Here is a 15,325-nt window from a genome sequence, read left to right as displayed (position 1 = left end):
TGAATATTTGAGTCAGCAGGACGGTGTGTGTGGGACTGAGTACAGTGCTCAAAGCTCTATGGCACAGAGGAAGAAGATGTATTAGGCTTTCAATACACAGGCAATACTCATTAGTAGGATAAAGCAGAGAAGAATTACATACATAAAAGTATTCTCCAGAAATTTTAGTATTGCACCATGTCTACTCAGTATCACATAACAAGCAAAAACCTACCAAACTAGCAAATGATAAGACATCTGATATGTCTGGAAATAACTGCCTAAAACCTTCTGCTATGACGATAAAAATAAGGAAAACTTTCGAATAACCTTTAAAATTGTCTTAAGTCTAATTATCAGTCTAATTAATAGGGCTGTACTGGTGTCTGTCAGCAGAGGACGCTGTCTGACAAAGCTGTCCAGAACTAATTTATAAGCTTGGATCTTTTTGTCTGATCCTGTGTGCGCAAATTATGACCGATCGGATGAGCAACAAGTGCGACATGTGTGTGCTCATTCCCCAGGCCCTTCCTGCACTATTTCAGGCACACAGCCTTTGTAGTTTCACTCTTATACCGGATCTCACTTCTTAAGCTCAGACTTAGTGCAGCTGATCCCAGAGACATAAAGGCACCATGCCCCCATCTCTTACCAGTCAAGGGGATCAAAACCACCAAGGGGCTAGATTAGCCATCACACCCACTGTCACCTACCAACACACAACCCCAGCTCCAGGAATATACATGCAGGTCCTATGTAGCCCATGCACACACACATGTCAATCAAGTGCCTATTGTAAGAGCATCAACCCTTTGAACATAAGATTCATGCCAAGTAGAGTCTCACTCCATTTCCTCTTCTTTGCTCTCTGTCTCTCTCTTAATTCTCCACAGCTGAGGGGACACATGGCACCGATCCCTTGAGAAAGCCCAAGGTCAGACCCAGGGCACAGACGTGAAGAGGGGAGGCCTGCTACAGTATCCAGTATCCCTCATTTAGTGTGATACACATCAGCAATTCAACACATGGGATGCTCCCTAAAGATATAGACTTACTGTTACTGCTTGTTACTCTTAATACCAGAATTTCCATATTGTTCCAAAAGTGTCTTTCCTTTAGAAAGGAGAAACCCAAAAGGGGATATTTAAAAATACAGGATACTGCAATTTAATATGCAGTACAGGACTGCGACATATGAGTATTTTACTTATTAACCACAATTAATCTGAAGATAATTTTCTTGAGTAAGCAGTTAATTGTTCAGTTTATAAAATATCAGAAAATAATATGCTGGCTGATAGCTATGGCTAATAGATTTTTCCTAAAGCCCAGTTCATTAATCATTTGCGTGGCTGATGAATTGATTAATAATCAAAATAGTTTCTGATTATATTTCTTTACTCATATACTACACTTCTATATCTCATCAACTCCACTATATTTATCTGACACCTGCAGTTACTAGTTACTTTACAAAATTAAGATTTTTACATAAAAAAAAAACATATGAACAGTTTGTAAAATGTGATTCTATGTTATAAATCAAACTACCCCACAGTTCCAGGAGAGCTTAAGTGATAAGCCAACTAATCAATTATTCAACTACAAACAATTTTGAAAGTCTGGATTGTTGATCAGACAAAACAAGCACTGTGAAGGTGTCCCCGAGGGCTAAATGTTCATGCATGTATCGATGCAAATTTGCATCAGTTCATGTCAGGATATGTCTGAACATTAAGACTGCAAGAGCCATGTGGTTAACCAGGATTTTATAGTGTAGTGAACTGGTGCACTGGTGTAATCTGAGTTTTAGGATGTTAGTTAAAAATCCCATTGCTTAACTTAAAAACCATTCAATCAATAGAGGAATTTGTGTTAAAATAATGTTATCCTAAAGTGTAACTGTAGCCGTCTCTAAAAATAGCCTTACAAACTGTCACAGGAAGCCAGTGGTTGAATGTTGTAAAAATTAAAACAGGAATTTCCCCTAATTTCAAACAACCTGTAAAATCAGTGATGCTACCAGGAATTGAAAGCATTTTCTTAATAAGAAGGCCTTTAAAGAGATTGATTTAGAGCTTAAAGTAAACTCACTATTGCGCGCATGTTAGTATTCTGATGTTGGCATTTAGCTCAGGCACGACCTCACAGGGTCACTGGCATGGCTGTAGACTCTTAGTCTTGTTTTTATCTGAACAGAGGGTCTGAGGATACAGAGTATTGTGCTAACTGCAAAGCCCTTTGAGACAAACCTTTTAGGCTATGTGATCTTCAATTGTTTTATAGAGCCGGCCTATGCACTTTTATTTTGCTGCACTCCCATATGCATGTATGTGTACACCTGCATTCCAGCCATACCACTGCAAGAAGGAGGCTGTATTAGAGCACTGGCACTCCTTCTCTCGGCTTCCTCCTCTTCACTGCAGGAAGCAATAGAACTTGAGCAAACATGTGCATGCATACACACACACACACACACACACACACACACACACACACACACACACACACACACAATGCAAACTGATCAAAAAGACCATTACTTTGGGTCGGGGGTGTTGTGCTGCAGTTCACACCAGCTTTAGCCTCTAGAGCGCAACACTATCACATCAGTCAGGTCGTCTCTTAATAAAGAAGTTAGCCCCTGCGGAGGTCTCCCAGCCCGCAGTTGTTACTGTCACTCATTATCATCACAGCCTCCCCCTGCACACACCCGCTCACACTCATATAGGAAAGTTGGAGCCTGTACAAACACCCACACATGACCCCGGTATCCATGCGCCCACACTCACCCACTTTCAGACACACAAACACACACACACACACACACACACACACACACACACACACACACACACAAGCACACATGAGCCAGGGAGCATGGACAGCAGGGTCACCCCAGCGCCAGGCGCCGTTACAATAGGTTTACTGTTACTCTGACGACTGCCGGGATACAATAGGACTGAATGTACTGGCTTGATACTTCTCTATTTCTCTCCATTTTTCACTTGATGACGAGGAAGACAGACTGAGACAGGACAGCATGTTATCAGAGGACGCCCCTGAAGGTGAGCTGGCTCATTGGAGGATTAGCATATACCTCTATTTCTATGCATAGTAAATGTGAAGTGCTGAGAAAGCAATATGAGGGTGAATAATTTATGGACTGCTGAATTTTTATGAGAGAGATACTCTTTAAGAATCCAGTCATTATATGGTTGAAACACTACTGCCAGACTTATAGTGAGAAAATCTTATTTACTGTGAAACTGAAAAGCAACAGGTTTAACATGTAGAATAACATCAGGGTGAAATGTGAGAAATAGAATGGTACAGCTGTGACACCTTAGCACCTAATTTGATCTTGATCATCTCACTCTCATCCAGGACATGAAATCACCTAGAAAATGAGATGTTACAAGGAATGGTTTGCTGTGTCATCATGCTGAGATATTTCTTGGGAGATTCAGAAACTAATGACAAACAAGGAGAGATGAAAACTGTGAAGGATGAGAGGAGAGGAGCAAATCAAAGGTAAACTAGGAAACAGAAAAATAAGAGGAATTAAGCCAAAAGATGTATAAATGAAATGGCACATTCACAGACGGACACTTTAAGAAGGTTACTGGGTAAGGTGGGTCAAAATACAGAGAGCTGAGGAGAGAGGGGGTGTCCCTGAAAGAAGAAGAGAAGGGAACAGATGGGACTCACCCAGATCCTGAGGGGTGTGGTGCTGAATTGTGAGATTCCTCTGAGTTGGGACAAGCTACAAGATATTTGCACTGCAGCTGTCAGTGGTACAACACCTACACAACTCCACCCTCCTCCCCCTTGTATTATACCCACACAGACACATGCACACACCCGCAGCCATATTTTACGTCGTGTGATAGGCCTGCACGGTTGTTTTCTAAGAGCTGAAAAAAGTCTTGTGCGACAATAACAATGATTCAGATTCTTGTGTCGTTAAAGATTAACATATCTTCTGTTATAGTGTCTGGGTAATAAGAGTGTTCAGGCTATATTTGCGTATGGCGTGGCCTGGCTGTGTTATCTGTGTTTGTCATCTGTGTCTGTGTTTAACTGAAGTTCAGGGATTAAGCAATTTAATCAGAGTGAATCTTAATTCAAGCCCATCACACTGATGCAGTATAGTAATGCAGGAATGAAAAATCTCATAGAAACTTCATTTCTAAAGCACCTTTTAAATCCAGTGTCACAAGGTGCTTTTCATTATATCATATGAAATGTCCAAGTAAAATTCACATACATTCAAACTTCCACTTAAGTCAAACTACATTAATATTAACAGTACAATGTACTTAAAGTATCAAAATTAAAAGTACTCATTCTGCAAAAAAAAAGTGTCAGACATATGTTGTTACGAGATGAGACTGTTAAAAGTGATGCGTCAGTGTGTAAACAGCATTTTACTGTTGTAGCTGGTCGAAGTGGAGTTATTTTACTGTGTATACTGAACACTCAGGCTGGTTCCTAACTAAGAGGTCTGACACCTCCAAAATGTCACAAGATGAATCTGAGGGGTTGTGAGATGAAGAAAGATGCCAGAAAATGAGGGGACCCCCCGCCCACAAAGTTCATTCTTTAATAATGCATTGACTTTTGAACTATAAGTTATATTTTTAATGTAAAACCTTAAAGTATCTTTAGGTGTTGGTAGGTAGAGAAGAAAAAGCACAAAATTTCCCTTTTTAATGTAGAAGAGTATAAATATGAAGTGGCATGGCACCTTGGTAAATGTTTTTATGTTACTGTAACACATACCTTTACTATACCCAGTGTTTCATTCTCTGCTATCCCATGTGTTTTTAGTCGTCGACGGTGTAGGACTTCGTTAACCTGGAAAATGTTCTTACCTCGGTTTATTTTTGGTTTCGTCTTGTTTTGATTTGTTGTATTCTTTATGTGGGAACAAACCTCACTCATTATCCGACGACTGATGGGGGAAAACCAATCAGTTAGCGGTCAGCTCACCGTGTGTAGGTGTGATGTCTCTCCCGCTTCGCTTTCTCACCTGAGCGGAAGTGAACATAAAAGGCAGCGCAGGTGAAGGCAGCCACTCACCCCCTTCCTCGTCCTCCGTGCAGGTAGTGCGGGGAAGGCAGCGCTCACTTCTGTAGTCTACTTTCGGTTGAGAAGCGGAGACATGTCGCCGGGAAGCTTTCACTCCTGTAAATATGAGACAACTTGAAATATTCTTCTCCTGTTTCCTGTCAACCAGCAACCTCACGGACTAATGGGGCTTATACTGCTGAGCCTGATTCTCCGGTACTGGATCAGCACCGTGGAAGGTAAGCTGAAGTTTCTTTCAGCTGGAAAAAAAAAATCAAGGGCAGCATGTTTATAATGTGCAAACAAAGAGCAACAGGTTCTCAATAACACGCCATAAATTTCTCTTGGTATTTATGACTGTTTATCATGTTATGTTATTGTGAAAAGCTTATTTTATTAAAGCATTTTATTAAGAGTTGTAGTATTTTTACTGCTCCTGACCACAATGAATAAAAGAGTTATGTTAATAAAACATAATAAAATTATGTTAATAAATGAGTTACGTCATAAATTAAACTCAACCTAGATATTTGGCCATCTCCAAAAAATTTTAACACTTGTTAAAATTCATTGTTCATTCCCCTGAGAGACTTTTAACTTGGCTCAGGAAACTCTGGTAGATGTTGACATTCTAACTGTGCACTGTGTTCATGTGTGCTGCAGGATCATGTTCAGCTGGCAACGCCGTGACTTGTGACCAGTGTCTGGAGCTCAGTCCTCAGTGTGCCTGGTGCACACAGGAGGTAAGCAGCCAGGGTTGCATGCATGAAACCACAACATGTAGGCAGAGGTACATAATGCAGATCATTGCCTGGAAGGCTGCACCTTCCGACGACAATAAAACCTCTATTTTATGGCATGCTGTAAGACAATCTCAGTCTTCAATCTGCAAAAAGCTCAATGTGTGTTGTTTTCCTTCATCTCTCAGAATTTCACAGACTGGTTTTCAGTCAGCGAAAGATGTGACACACTGGATATCTTACTAGAAAAGGGATGTGCCAGGGGCCAGCTGGAGTTCCCTGTTTCCAAAGCCCAGATCCTCCAGGATCATCCACTTGGGAAGAAGACAGGCAACTCGAACACCACTCAGATCTCCCCACAGAAAATGGCCCTCAAGCTGCGAGCTGGTATGCAGTCCAAAGCATTTTGTGTTGATGATTTGCCCCTAGGAAGAGGTTCCTCATTTTCAGACAAAAATGAGGTGTTGATTTTGTTTTTGTTTTTTTGCATAGGAAGTCAGGTGACTTTCCAGGTCAAGATTCAACACACAGAGGACTATCCTGTGGACATGTACTACCTAATGGACCTGTCAGCATCCATGATTGATGATCTGGAGACGATCAAAGACTTGGGCTCCTCTCTCTCTAAAGAGATGGCGCACCTTACTAGTAAATTTCGCATGGGCTTTGGTTCTTTTGTCGAGAAACCCGTCCTGCCTTTCATCAGGATCACAGAAGAAGAACTGGCCAACCCTTGCAGGTATTCAATAAATATTCAGACATGTGGGGGGGGGGGGCAACATCCTCTGTTCTGAGATTAGTTCAGTTCCAGCAGTGTCATTTTGTATCTCAGATAATCTTACTTTCCAAATGTTTGTTTTTAACTTCCGGTGTACACAGTGGTGTAGGTTCATCCTGCCTACCAACGTTCGGCTATAAACATGTCTTATCTCTGACGAGCAACACTGACAAGTTCAACGAGATAATCGCAATGCAGCGTGTATCTGCAAATATTGATGTGCCAGAGTGTGGCTTTGACGCCATCATGCAGGCAGCTGTTTGTGGGGTGAGATTTTGTTTTTAAAATTCTTAAAAGAAATTAACTTAGATGTTTGTTTGTGATTCACTCTTGTGAGTTGAGTTAAGATAATGTGTCTCCTGATAGGACAAAATAGGCTGGAGGAATGATTCCATGCGTTTGCTGGTGTTTGTCAGTGATGCTGACTCACACTTCGGGATGGACAGCAAGATGGCCGGCATCGTGGTTCCCAATGACGGGCAGTGTCACCTGGATGCCAACAACGAGTACTCCATGTCCACAGTGCAGGTAAACCCACGGAGGTTCTTTTTGTTTTGTTTTATATTTTGTTTGTTATTCAGAAATAGTTGTGTACTCCTTTTAGGGTCCTTTTTAGGGTCAACTGTGATGAATCATCACTTCCTCCCTCTCCACATTCACTGTTCTCATCTCACTGTTTTTTTCAGGAGTATCCAACTCTCGGTCAGCTGATTGATAAGGTGGTGGAGAACAATATCTTACTGATATTTGCTGTGACAAAACAGCAGAAACACAACTATAAGGTAACAGCTGCATCCTATTAATTTCTTTCTAGTAGAATAACTGAAAAATGTAAGTGTTTGTGTGAGCACGGTGTTTACTGAGGCTAGCATATTTATGCATTGGACAACATTCTCATTCAACCTGTTAGAACTAGCCCTGTTTTCTTCCCCAATCTTTTCTGTACCTTTTCAGGACTATATGAGCCAAGTCTGCCCACATTTTTAACTGTGACCTGTGCTGTTTATCTGTTGTTTTTTTTTATAGAACTATGCAAATCTCATACCTGGCGCCACAGTTGGAGTCCTGGCGACAGATTCGCGGAACATCCTGGAGCTTATTGTAACAGCATACAAAGTAAATAAACAGTCCTGTTGATCTGGATGTGCGGGTAGGCTGTGTGTGCAGGCATAAGGTCAGAAGAAGTGCGACAGAAAACACCTGCCATTATAAGAGTAGTAAAACTGTGTTAAATTTAATTTAATCAAGCTGTTTATTTTGGGCTTGAGACAGTTTTAACCAAAGCACAAACATATAAACATAAAGCATGCTAGAGTTAACCCTCTGTACATTTAATTTTTTCATCACAGAGAGTATCTTTGCCTTCATTCCCTCTCATTCTCTTGCTTTTCCTCTTTCATTCTTCCTTCTATTCCGTTTTTCCCTTCGCCACCCGGTGCTTTGCCTCCGCATGTTTGACAGCAAGTCTCTTCTTGTCCCAGCTGTTTGATCTCCTCGCCCCTCTGACTCTTGACTTGCTCTTTCTTCCCCACTTGCTCTCTCTGTCTTTCTGTCTGTCTAGCTCTTGTGCTCTGTGTCTTTTCGTAAATTCCCCCTGGCGGCAGTGACTGGTGGCGAGTCTCTAATTACTTCATCAGTTACGTTTACACCCACTTTTAGTCTCTGCCACGTTACTCACGCTGAAGAAAAGAGACCCTGTTATCACACTGATTGTAGATAGCCGTGGTTTTTATGGGAAATAAAAAAAACAAACAGAGGGGTATTTAGTGATAGAGGATAGATGATGAGTATTTACACTCGCCTGCAGTTTTGGATTAAAGTTTGTTGCTTGGTGGATAGATAGTTTAGCCACCCCACTTTAAATACCCTACAGCATATTTACAGAATAACACTTAAGTCTCTTGAATCCGTTTTACCTGCTTTACCTTAATCCATCTTCAGCTCTGTGTATCCCATGACCGTCTCCCTGTTTTCTCCTCCTTGGCAACACTGAAGACACAGTACAATTGCAGGCATGCAGGACACACTCAATTAACCCTCTGTTAGCACCCAGACAGTCCGTCACAGAGTTCATTACTCAGTCAAACAGGCTTTCCTCCGGCTGAGGTTTGCTGTCACTCTTTCCTGAGGTGTTTCGTACAGCCCAGCACACCTGGGATGATGACTCACCCAAAATGAGAGCATTAGATAGGAGGTTTCAAGAAGTCTCGGCTTGTCGCAGGTCAGCGCAAGGTGAAAGTGTAACAACACTTGAAGCCCTGGAAATCCCACTTCATGAAAGCCATTATCTTGATTTGATGGGTGGATTTTGGTGATTTTTGCTATTTTGTAGAGGAAAGCCTTAAGTTCAGTACCAGGCTGTTCTGCCAATGACATTTCCATACAGCGTGCTACAGTTATTATGTGCTGTTTTCCAGGAACTGCGTTCAGAGATCGAGCTAGAGGTCCTTGGAGACACAGAGGAGTTGCAGATGTCCTTCACAGCCATTTGCCCAAACGGTACTGTCCTCCCTGACCAAAAACGCTGCTCCAACATCAAACCTGGAGACACGGTCAGTTGCTTTTGCTCTAAATTGCTCTTTCTTTGTATTTGTTTACAACCTTTCACCCTTTCATGCAGGTGCAGTGCAGTTTAAACTGCTAGACTGATAATACCATAGAATTATAGGAACAGTAATGCAATTGTGAAGACCAAAGATTGAAAGCATAGAGATATAAGGTTAAGATGTGACCAGAATTTATTAAATTAAATAAATAGACTAAAGACAATAAAATAACTTCCACAAAGAGAAAAAGACTACTACAAAATCACATTTATAATTAGTCTCATTGACCAATGGAGTTCTGAAGCACTGAGGAATAAGCTGTATCAGGCTTTGATTACAAAACTGGGTTGAATCAGTTCATTGCTAGTTTTGGGCTTTTCATGAGTCAACTTCTTTGCTCCTCAGGTAGTGTTCAATGTGTCTGTCGAGCTCCCCGGATGCCTGTCAGGAGTTCAGCACTTCTCCCTCAAACCGGTGGGCTTACAGGACAGTTTGGAGGTGGAACTGGAGTCTCTTTGCTCGTGTGACTGCCGGCAGACTCCTGAAGGAAACATCAGCCAGTGCACCGAGGGCCAAGGGGCTTTCCAGTGTGGCATGTGTGTGTGTCAGCCGGGGTTCCTGGGAGCACATTGCGAATGCAATGAGGAGAGCGCTTTGTTGAGTAACTGCCTCGCAAACAATGAGTCCGAGATATGTAGTGGTCAAGGGCAGTGCTACTGCGGACAATGTGTGTGTCATGCATCCAGCTTTGGCCGCGTCTACGGATCTTACTGCGAGTGTGACAATTATTCTTGTGTTCGCTTTCGTGGGGAGCTCTGTGGTGGTGAGTAATCACAAATGAATCTTATGAATTACCCATGAGTGTTTGTGATGAGCCTGTTATCTGAATTAATTTTGTGTTTTTAGGCCACGGAGTGTGTGACTGCGGGGAGTGTCACTGTCATAGTGGCTGGATAGGGCAGTATTGTAACTGCAGCACCAGCACTGAAGCATGCATGTCGGAGGATGGCACTCTCTGCAGCGGCCGGGGGGAGTGTGTGTGTGGCCAGTGTGTCTGCTCTGTACCTGGAGCATCTGGGGACAAGTGTGAGAGGTGCCCAACATGTGGAGACGCCTGTACCTCTGCAAGGTGAGAACCCATTCATTGCCATCAGCTCTTGAAAGGTGAATAAGGATGTCACGTAGAGGTTTTTGTCGGCTTCACCTCTTTATTTGTTGTTTCAATTTACCTGAGAGATATGAGATGTTGTCGCCTTACATCACATGATCTGTCTGTTCTTTTGAGTTCGGACATATCAGGTTCAGGTTCCTTTGTTCACATGTGTCTACACCTTACATGTGACATCAAAAGACTACTAATGTCCTCAACACAGCACTAAGAGATTTCCTTTCTCCCTGGTAAAGCAGCTGTCAGGGCTAGTGCCATGTGACACCACTGTTATAGAGGAGACAGGCGATAGAGAGTGAGTGAAGCCTTGGGAAAACTCTGATAAGTGACCAACACTGTGATTCCTCTGTACTCATGGTGTCAGTGATTGAAGCCTCATTAAACCTTAACCTCCCCAGAGGTACTGTATGATCTCTGAGGTAAAACTGACCTTTTGCTTTTCCACTTGTTTTAACATCAGGACCTGCGTAGAGTGCCATCTCCAAGATAATGATGATGCTGAGTTTTGCGATCAAAGGTGCAGCGTTCCTAAAATTTCCATCAACACAACAGCAGGTAAAATCATCACTGTTGCTTTAAATGAGAAGAAGAATGAGAAGATGTGTTAATATAACTGTTGACTAGAGCTAGAGCGATACATAAGACAGCTTATTCCAGACTGTCCAGACTTATTGGAATTGGTGTACATGGCGGTCAATAAATAGTAAAAAATTACAGAACAAAAATATCACAAGTTGATTTTAAAACTGTAAAATTTCCAGCTTAGTATGTCTGTTGTTCCGGATTCTTTAAAAAAACCCCTGAAGGATTTGTATCAAGTTAAAATAATAACTATTAATTACTGCTAATCAATAGAAATATCACTGTTTTGTACTTTTTAAACTCCCAAAAACTGATATCAGCTTCGGCCTCAAAAATCCTGTATCATTCAGGCTGTATTGTTGAATATTCTCAAAATGTTTGGATTCAGTTTGCAGACAAACTTTTATTAAAGGTCATGCAAGTACAATGTGAAAATCAACTAGATGATACTTGAAACGTGTTACTCCATGAGTCACAGGGAATATTTTGTGCCTTCCCCATATACAAAGTTACTTCGTTATCAAACACAGTAGTGGGTGTTGCATGCTGTACCCTCTCTCTCTATTGCTCTCACACAATATTTCTTCTTAGTCTCTCATAGTGTCACTACTATAGTCCAAAAAAAAGCCAGCACAGCTACCAAACAGAAACTTTTATAAGTCAAAAAAATGAGACCTGACTGATGTAAGCTTTCTCACAATGTCCATGTTTGGTTACTACTTGTCATCCCAGTAAGATTTTTTGATAACACCCAGTAGCTGAGAAGTGAAGGGCATTTTGGCTTGCAAACTTGAATGTCAAAGTTTCCTGAAAGAACAAACAAGGAAGAATTTGCAAAACAGTCCCTGCTTTCATCTGCCACCATGTGACAATGATACAACACTGACAGCAAAAAAAAAAGGTTTTTCATTCTTTCCCAAACTGCATCTCAAGCAGGTTTCAAGTCTGTGCAGGTTCATGTTCATATCTTTAGCTTAAATCAGTGGATAGCTGGAAGGCAAAAAAAAAAAAAAAAAAAAAAAAAACAAAACTCAAAAACATGAGATACTTTGGAGAATGTTCAGGAGCAAAAGCTATTTTATATGGTTTGTTTTTTACAGGCTAAAACATAAAATTCAGCGGTTAGGTAGGCAACTCAAAATTAAAACAAGCATCTTCAAAATCAAATTCATAGTAAGCATAAATCCAAAGATTTCATTGATAGGAAAAATCTATCCCTGCAGAATTAAAATTTCATTAACTGATTAACTATTTTGTGGCATGTGCGCTCACAGTAATGATATGTAAGTTTAGCCGTTAGTGCACATATACTGTGTTTTTTGGTGATCTCTTACCTGTGCTGTAAATGCTTGTTGTTGCTAGACTTTGTTCTCTCGGCTCAGTGTTTTTGATAGTGGTATCAACATAGGGCCATGCTAAGTTTCCCCATGGGTCAGAGATTTGGAGGAATGCTGACCTGCATCGACTTGGGTGCCTCACTGAAGCCCAAACCCCCCGCCCCCTCTAACACAACACCATCCATGTCCATTCAGGCTGCACCAGACAATGGGGAACATATTATTTACCTTGTCGTACAGGCAGAGCTATTGTGGTGCATGTGAATAGCCAAAGGACCCTGTCCCTCCTTTATAGAGGATTAGATTATTTTAAACCTGCTATACTTGTGCAAGCTGAGAGGTATATCTGATTATCACAGAGGATTTTCAGGCTTCAGATGTGAAATACAATGGTGTGGTCCATACACATCCCAGATTGTAGTCTTTGATATGGAAATCACACCGACAGCACAACAGAGAGGAGGATATCCTTTTACATTCTCAGCACAATGTCAAAAGGGAAGATGATATACGATGGATTCATCCCTTCCTTATGGATATGTATGTTCACATTTCCTCTTAGATTATGACAAGAGCCCTTCTATTCTATGCAAGCTGATGATGGAGAATGAGTGCTGGATCTCATTTAGTGTGGTGGGAGGTGATACAGGGACCATTGCCTACAATCTCCAGATGTATGGTAAGCCTTACAACAACACAGAAAACAGATAAAACAGAAGGGAATTCTGGCATGAGACTCATCGCATCCTCTATCCTGTCCCAGGTTGCCCAGAGCCTCCTAACATCCCCATGATTATTCTGGGAGTCTCCCTCTCCGTGGTGTTTGTTGGCCTGATCCTGCTGGTTGTGTGGAAGGTGCTGGTATCAGTCCACGACCGTAAAGAGGTGGCCAGATTTGAGGCTGAGAGGAAGAAGGCAAAATGGCAGTCGGTAAGACGTTGAAGCTGTTTACAAGACGCAGCTGGTAATATGTTTCTTATTGTCAACAAAATGAAAGCACCAAAATCAACAATGTACTGATCCTTCTAACAAACATTGTGTGATTAAGCCAAAGCCTGGTATAGCTTTTCTCTTTTTTGCCATAGACCTCCTTTCTTGTCCAAAAGCTGTTAAAACACATATTTTTATTGAGCCAAAGATCACTTGTCTGTTATATTGCCAAAGAAAAAAAAAAGATCGTTCAGTATGAAAAATTATAAATGGATTTTATCCCTTCCATCATCATTCTTTGTCTTACTTTAATTTGGGGGATAATCATACTCGTAAACTTTGGAAGAACATTTCCCATAATGCTTGGAGAGATGTAAACAAGAAGTATAATGTTGCCCTATTTTTTATTTTTTATTTGCTTGTATTTTGGTAAATTGGCACCATTCAAAGTATGCCGAATTAGCTATTGGCAGATTCGGTTTGCAGTGTACCCATGGATGTACAGACAGTTCTCACTGGATTATTTTGATACTGAAGAAAACTCAAGTTAAAGTAAGTATTTTTGTCAGGCTGGGGATGTTGGAAAGCAGAAAGGATTAAAACACTGTTGATTTTGGTCTTTTTTCATGGGAATTGTTGACAGTAACATAGCATACAGATTAATGTGTTAATGTGTTGGTGACAATATTTTAATGATCTTCTTGTGTTTGTGCTTTTTCTTTGTTTTACTTCAGGGGACCAACCCTTTGTTCAGAAGTTCAACATCTACATTCAAAAATGTTACTTATAAGAACACACAGAGAGAAAGGATTATTACAGTGAATCACTACTGATGATAAACTGGAGGCAATGCAACCCAACATCCGAGTGCACTTAAGCGTGTGCATGTGTTTGTGTGAGTGTGTGTATGAGACAGAAAGAGTAAAATGTGTTTTTTTGTATGAATCTGTGTTGATTCAGAGATGTTAGAACACAGTAGACAATACTGTGAAAGGATGAACTTTACATGATGATTTTGCTGCTGTAAAAGTGCACTGACAACGTACTGTCAAACACTGCACTTTCCTGCTGCACGACCCTGCAAACTCACACAAAACATTTGTCTACTGCAGGGGTGTCCAAACAGTTTGGACATCTCTGGTCTACTGTAACATGCAGCTTGGAAAAAAGGGGTCTACGCTATTAGTGATCTACTACTGAAAAAAAAAATCTTTTTTTTTTTTTTTATTCTAATGAATGTAAATATACAGGTGGATGATTGTGATTTTTTTTTAATATTGTGTTTGTTGTGTTATTGTAAAGCAAGGCTGAGCCTTCGATGTTGATAACTGAGTTTTTTTAGTGGCGTGGTACATAAATAAAACTGGATTTTGATTTATTGTGAAGTGATACCTTTAGCATTCAGAGTTCATCATATGTTACAATGTAGTTCTCAAATCCCCTGACAGATCAGATCAGATTAGACTGATTAGATGCTGAGAAACCCAATTTAAAGTTTATTTTGTTTACAGCTGGAACGTGAACTCCGTCAAAGAGAATGACCCCTTTGTTCTCTCTTTCCACCCCAAGGATGGAAAAGTATGTAAGTGCATTTAGTCTAATCAAACTGCACTGAGGCACTTTTATTTTACTGAGTGTTTCTATTTTCTCCCACTCCACTCAAAGCTAGATTACAACCACATTATCATGTGTTCTCAAGGCCCTGTCCTGTAGAAGGGACCTGAGTTAAAGACTAGTTTTATCTTATATTGTGCTCACATGGTGAGCTAAGTAAGGCTGTGTTTCTGTTGTAAGAGTACTAGTTAGTTTCTGAGTCTCTGAATGAATGAATAAATGAATAAATAGTGTACAGTGTTCCCTGAGCGTGCTTGAAGGCAACGAGCATGGAGGCAACAGAGGCAAGTTTTTTGCCCCGGGGGCCTCAAAACAGGTTAATCTAGTGAGGTCAGGGCAGATCCACTGAACAGTTAATGAAACCAACTCTTATCATGCTCTCTATAAACTAACTCCACCACATCAAGCTACAACAATGAAATATTGCTAACAGGGGCTCTGCTTAAATATGCATGACAATGCAAAGCAATGTACATTATTTATTCAGATACTAAACAAAATTATTTACCTGATTCATAGCATGCCGTAGTACAGTGCTCTGCTACTGAATACAATGAATCAGGTATAAACACAGAACA

At 40.9% G+C, this 15,325-nt stretch overlaps 1 protein-coding gene across 1 annotated transcript; it reads left to right on the top strand.

The window, feature by feature from the left end:
• The first annotated feature begins 2,935 nt into the window (after positions 1-2,935).
• itgb6 (integrin, beta 6) lies at positions 2,936-14,507 on the top strand. The gene is made up of 16 exons (XM_041048417.1): positions 2,936-3,047; positions 5,222-5,291; positions 5,716-5,795; positions 5,981-6,179; positions 6,285-6,531; positions 6,672-6,837; positions 6,937-7,098; positions 7,257-7,352; positions 7,597-7,686; positions 8,988-9,122; positions 9,522-9,939; positions 10,023-10,245; positions 10,745-10,839; positions 12,766-12,882; positions 12,967-13,133; positions 13,868-14,507. Exons 2-16 carry the CDS (start codon positions 5,237-5,239, stop codon positions 13,964-13,966), a joined length of 2,349 nt encoding a protein of 782 aa, XP_040904351.1. The 5' UTR covers positions 2,936-3,047; positions 5,222-5,236; the 3' UTR covers positions 13,967-14,507.
• The last annotated feature ends 818 nt before the right edge of the window (positions 14,508-15,325 follow it).

This window comes from Toxotes jaculatrix, chromosome 1 (genome assembly GCF_017976425.1).
Source record: "Toxotes jaculatrix isolate fToxJac2 chromosome 1, fToxJac2.pri, whole genome shotgun sequence".
Taxonomy (NCBI): Eukaryota; Metazoa; Chordata; class Actinopteri; family Toxotidae; genus Toxotes; species Toxotes jaculatrix.
The sequence above is the reverse complement of the archived record's forward strand: the minus strand, read 5'-3'. Positions and strand labels throughout refer to the sequence as shown.

Excerpts from the sequence above, each read along its gene's own strand:
- itgb6 (XM_041048417.1), top strand. The coding sequence starts at position 5,237 with ATGGGGCTTATACTGCTGAGCCTGATTCTCCGGTACTGGATCAGCACC. Across the intron at positions 9,940-10,022 it reads TCGTGGGGAGCTCTGTGGTG|GCCACGGAGTGTGTGACTGC; the intron begins GTGAGTAATCAC and ends TTGTGTTTTTAG. Across the intron at positions 12,883-12,966 it reads CTACAATCTCCAGATGTATG|GTTGCCCAGAGCCTCCTAAC; the intron begins GTAAGCCTTACA and ends ATCCTGTCCCAG.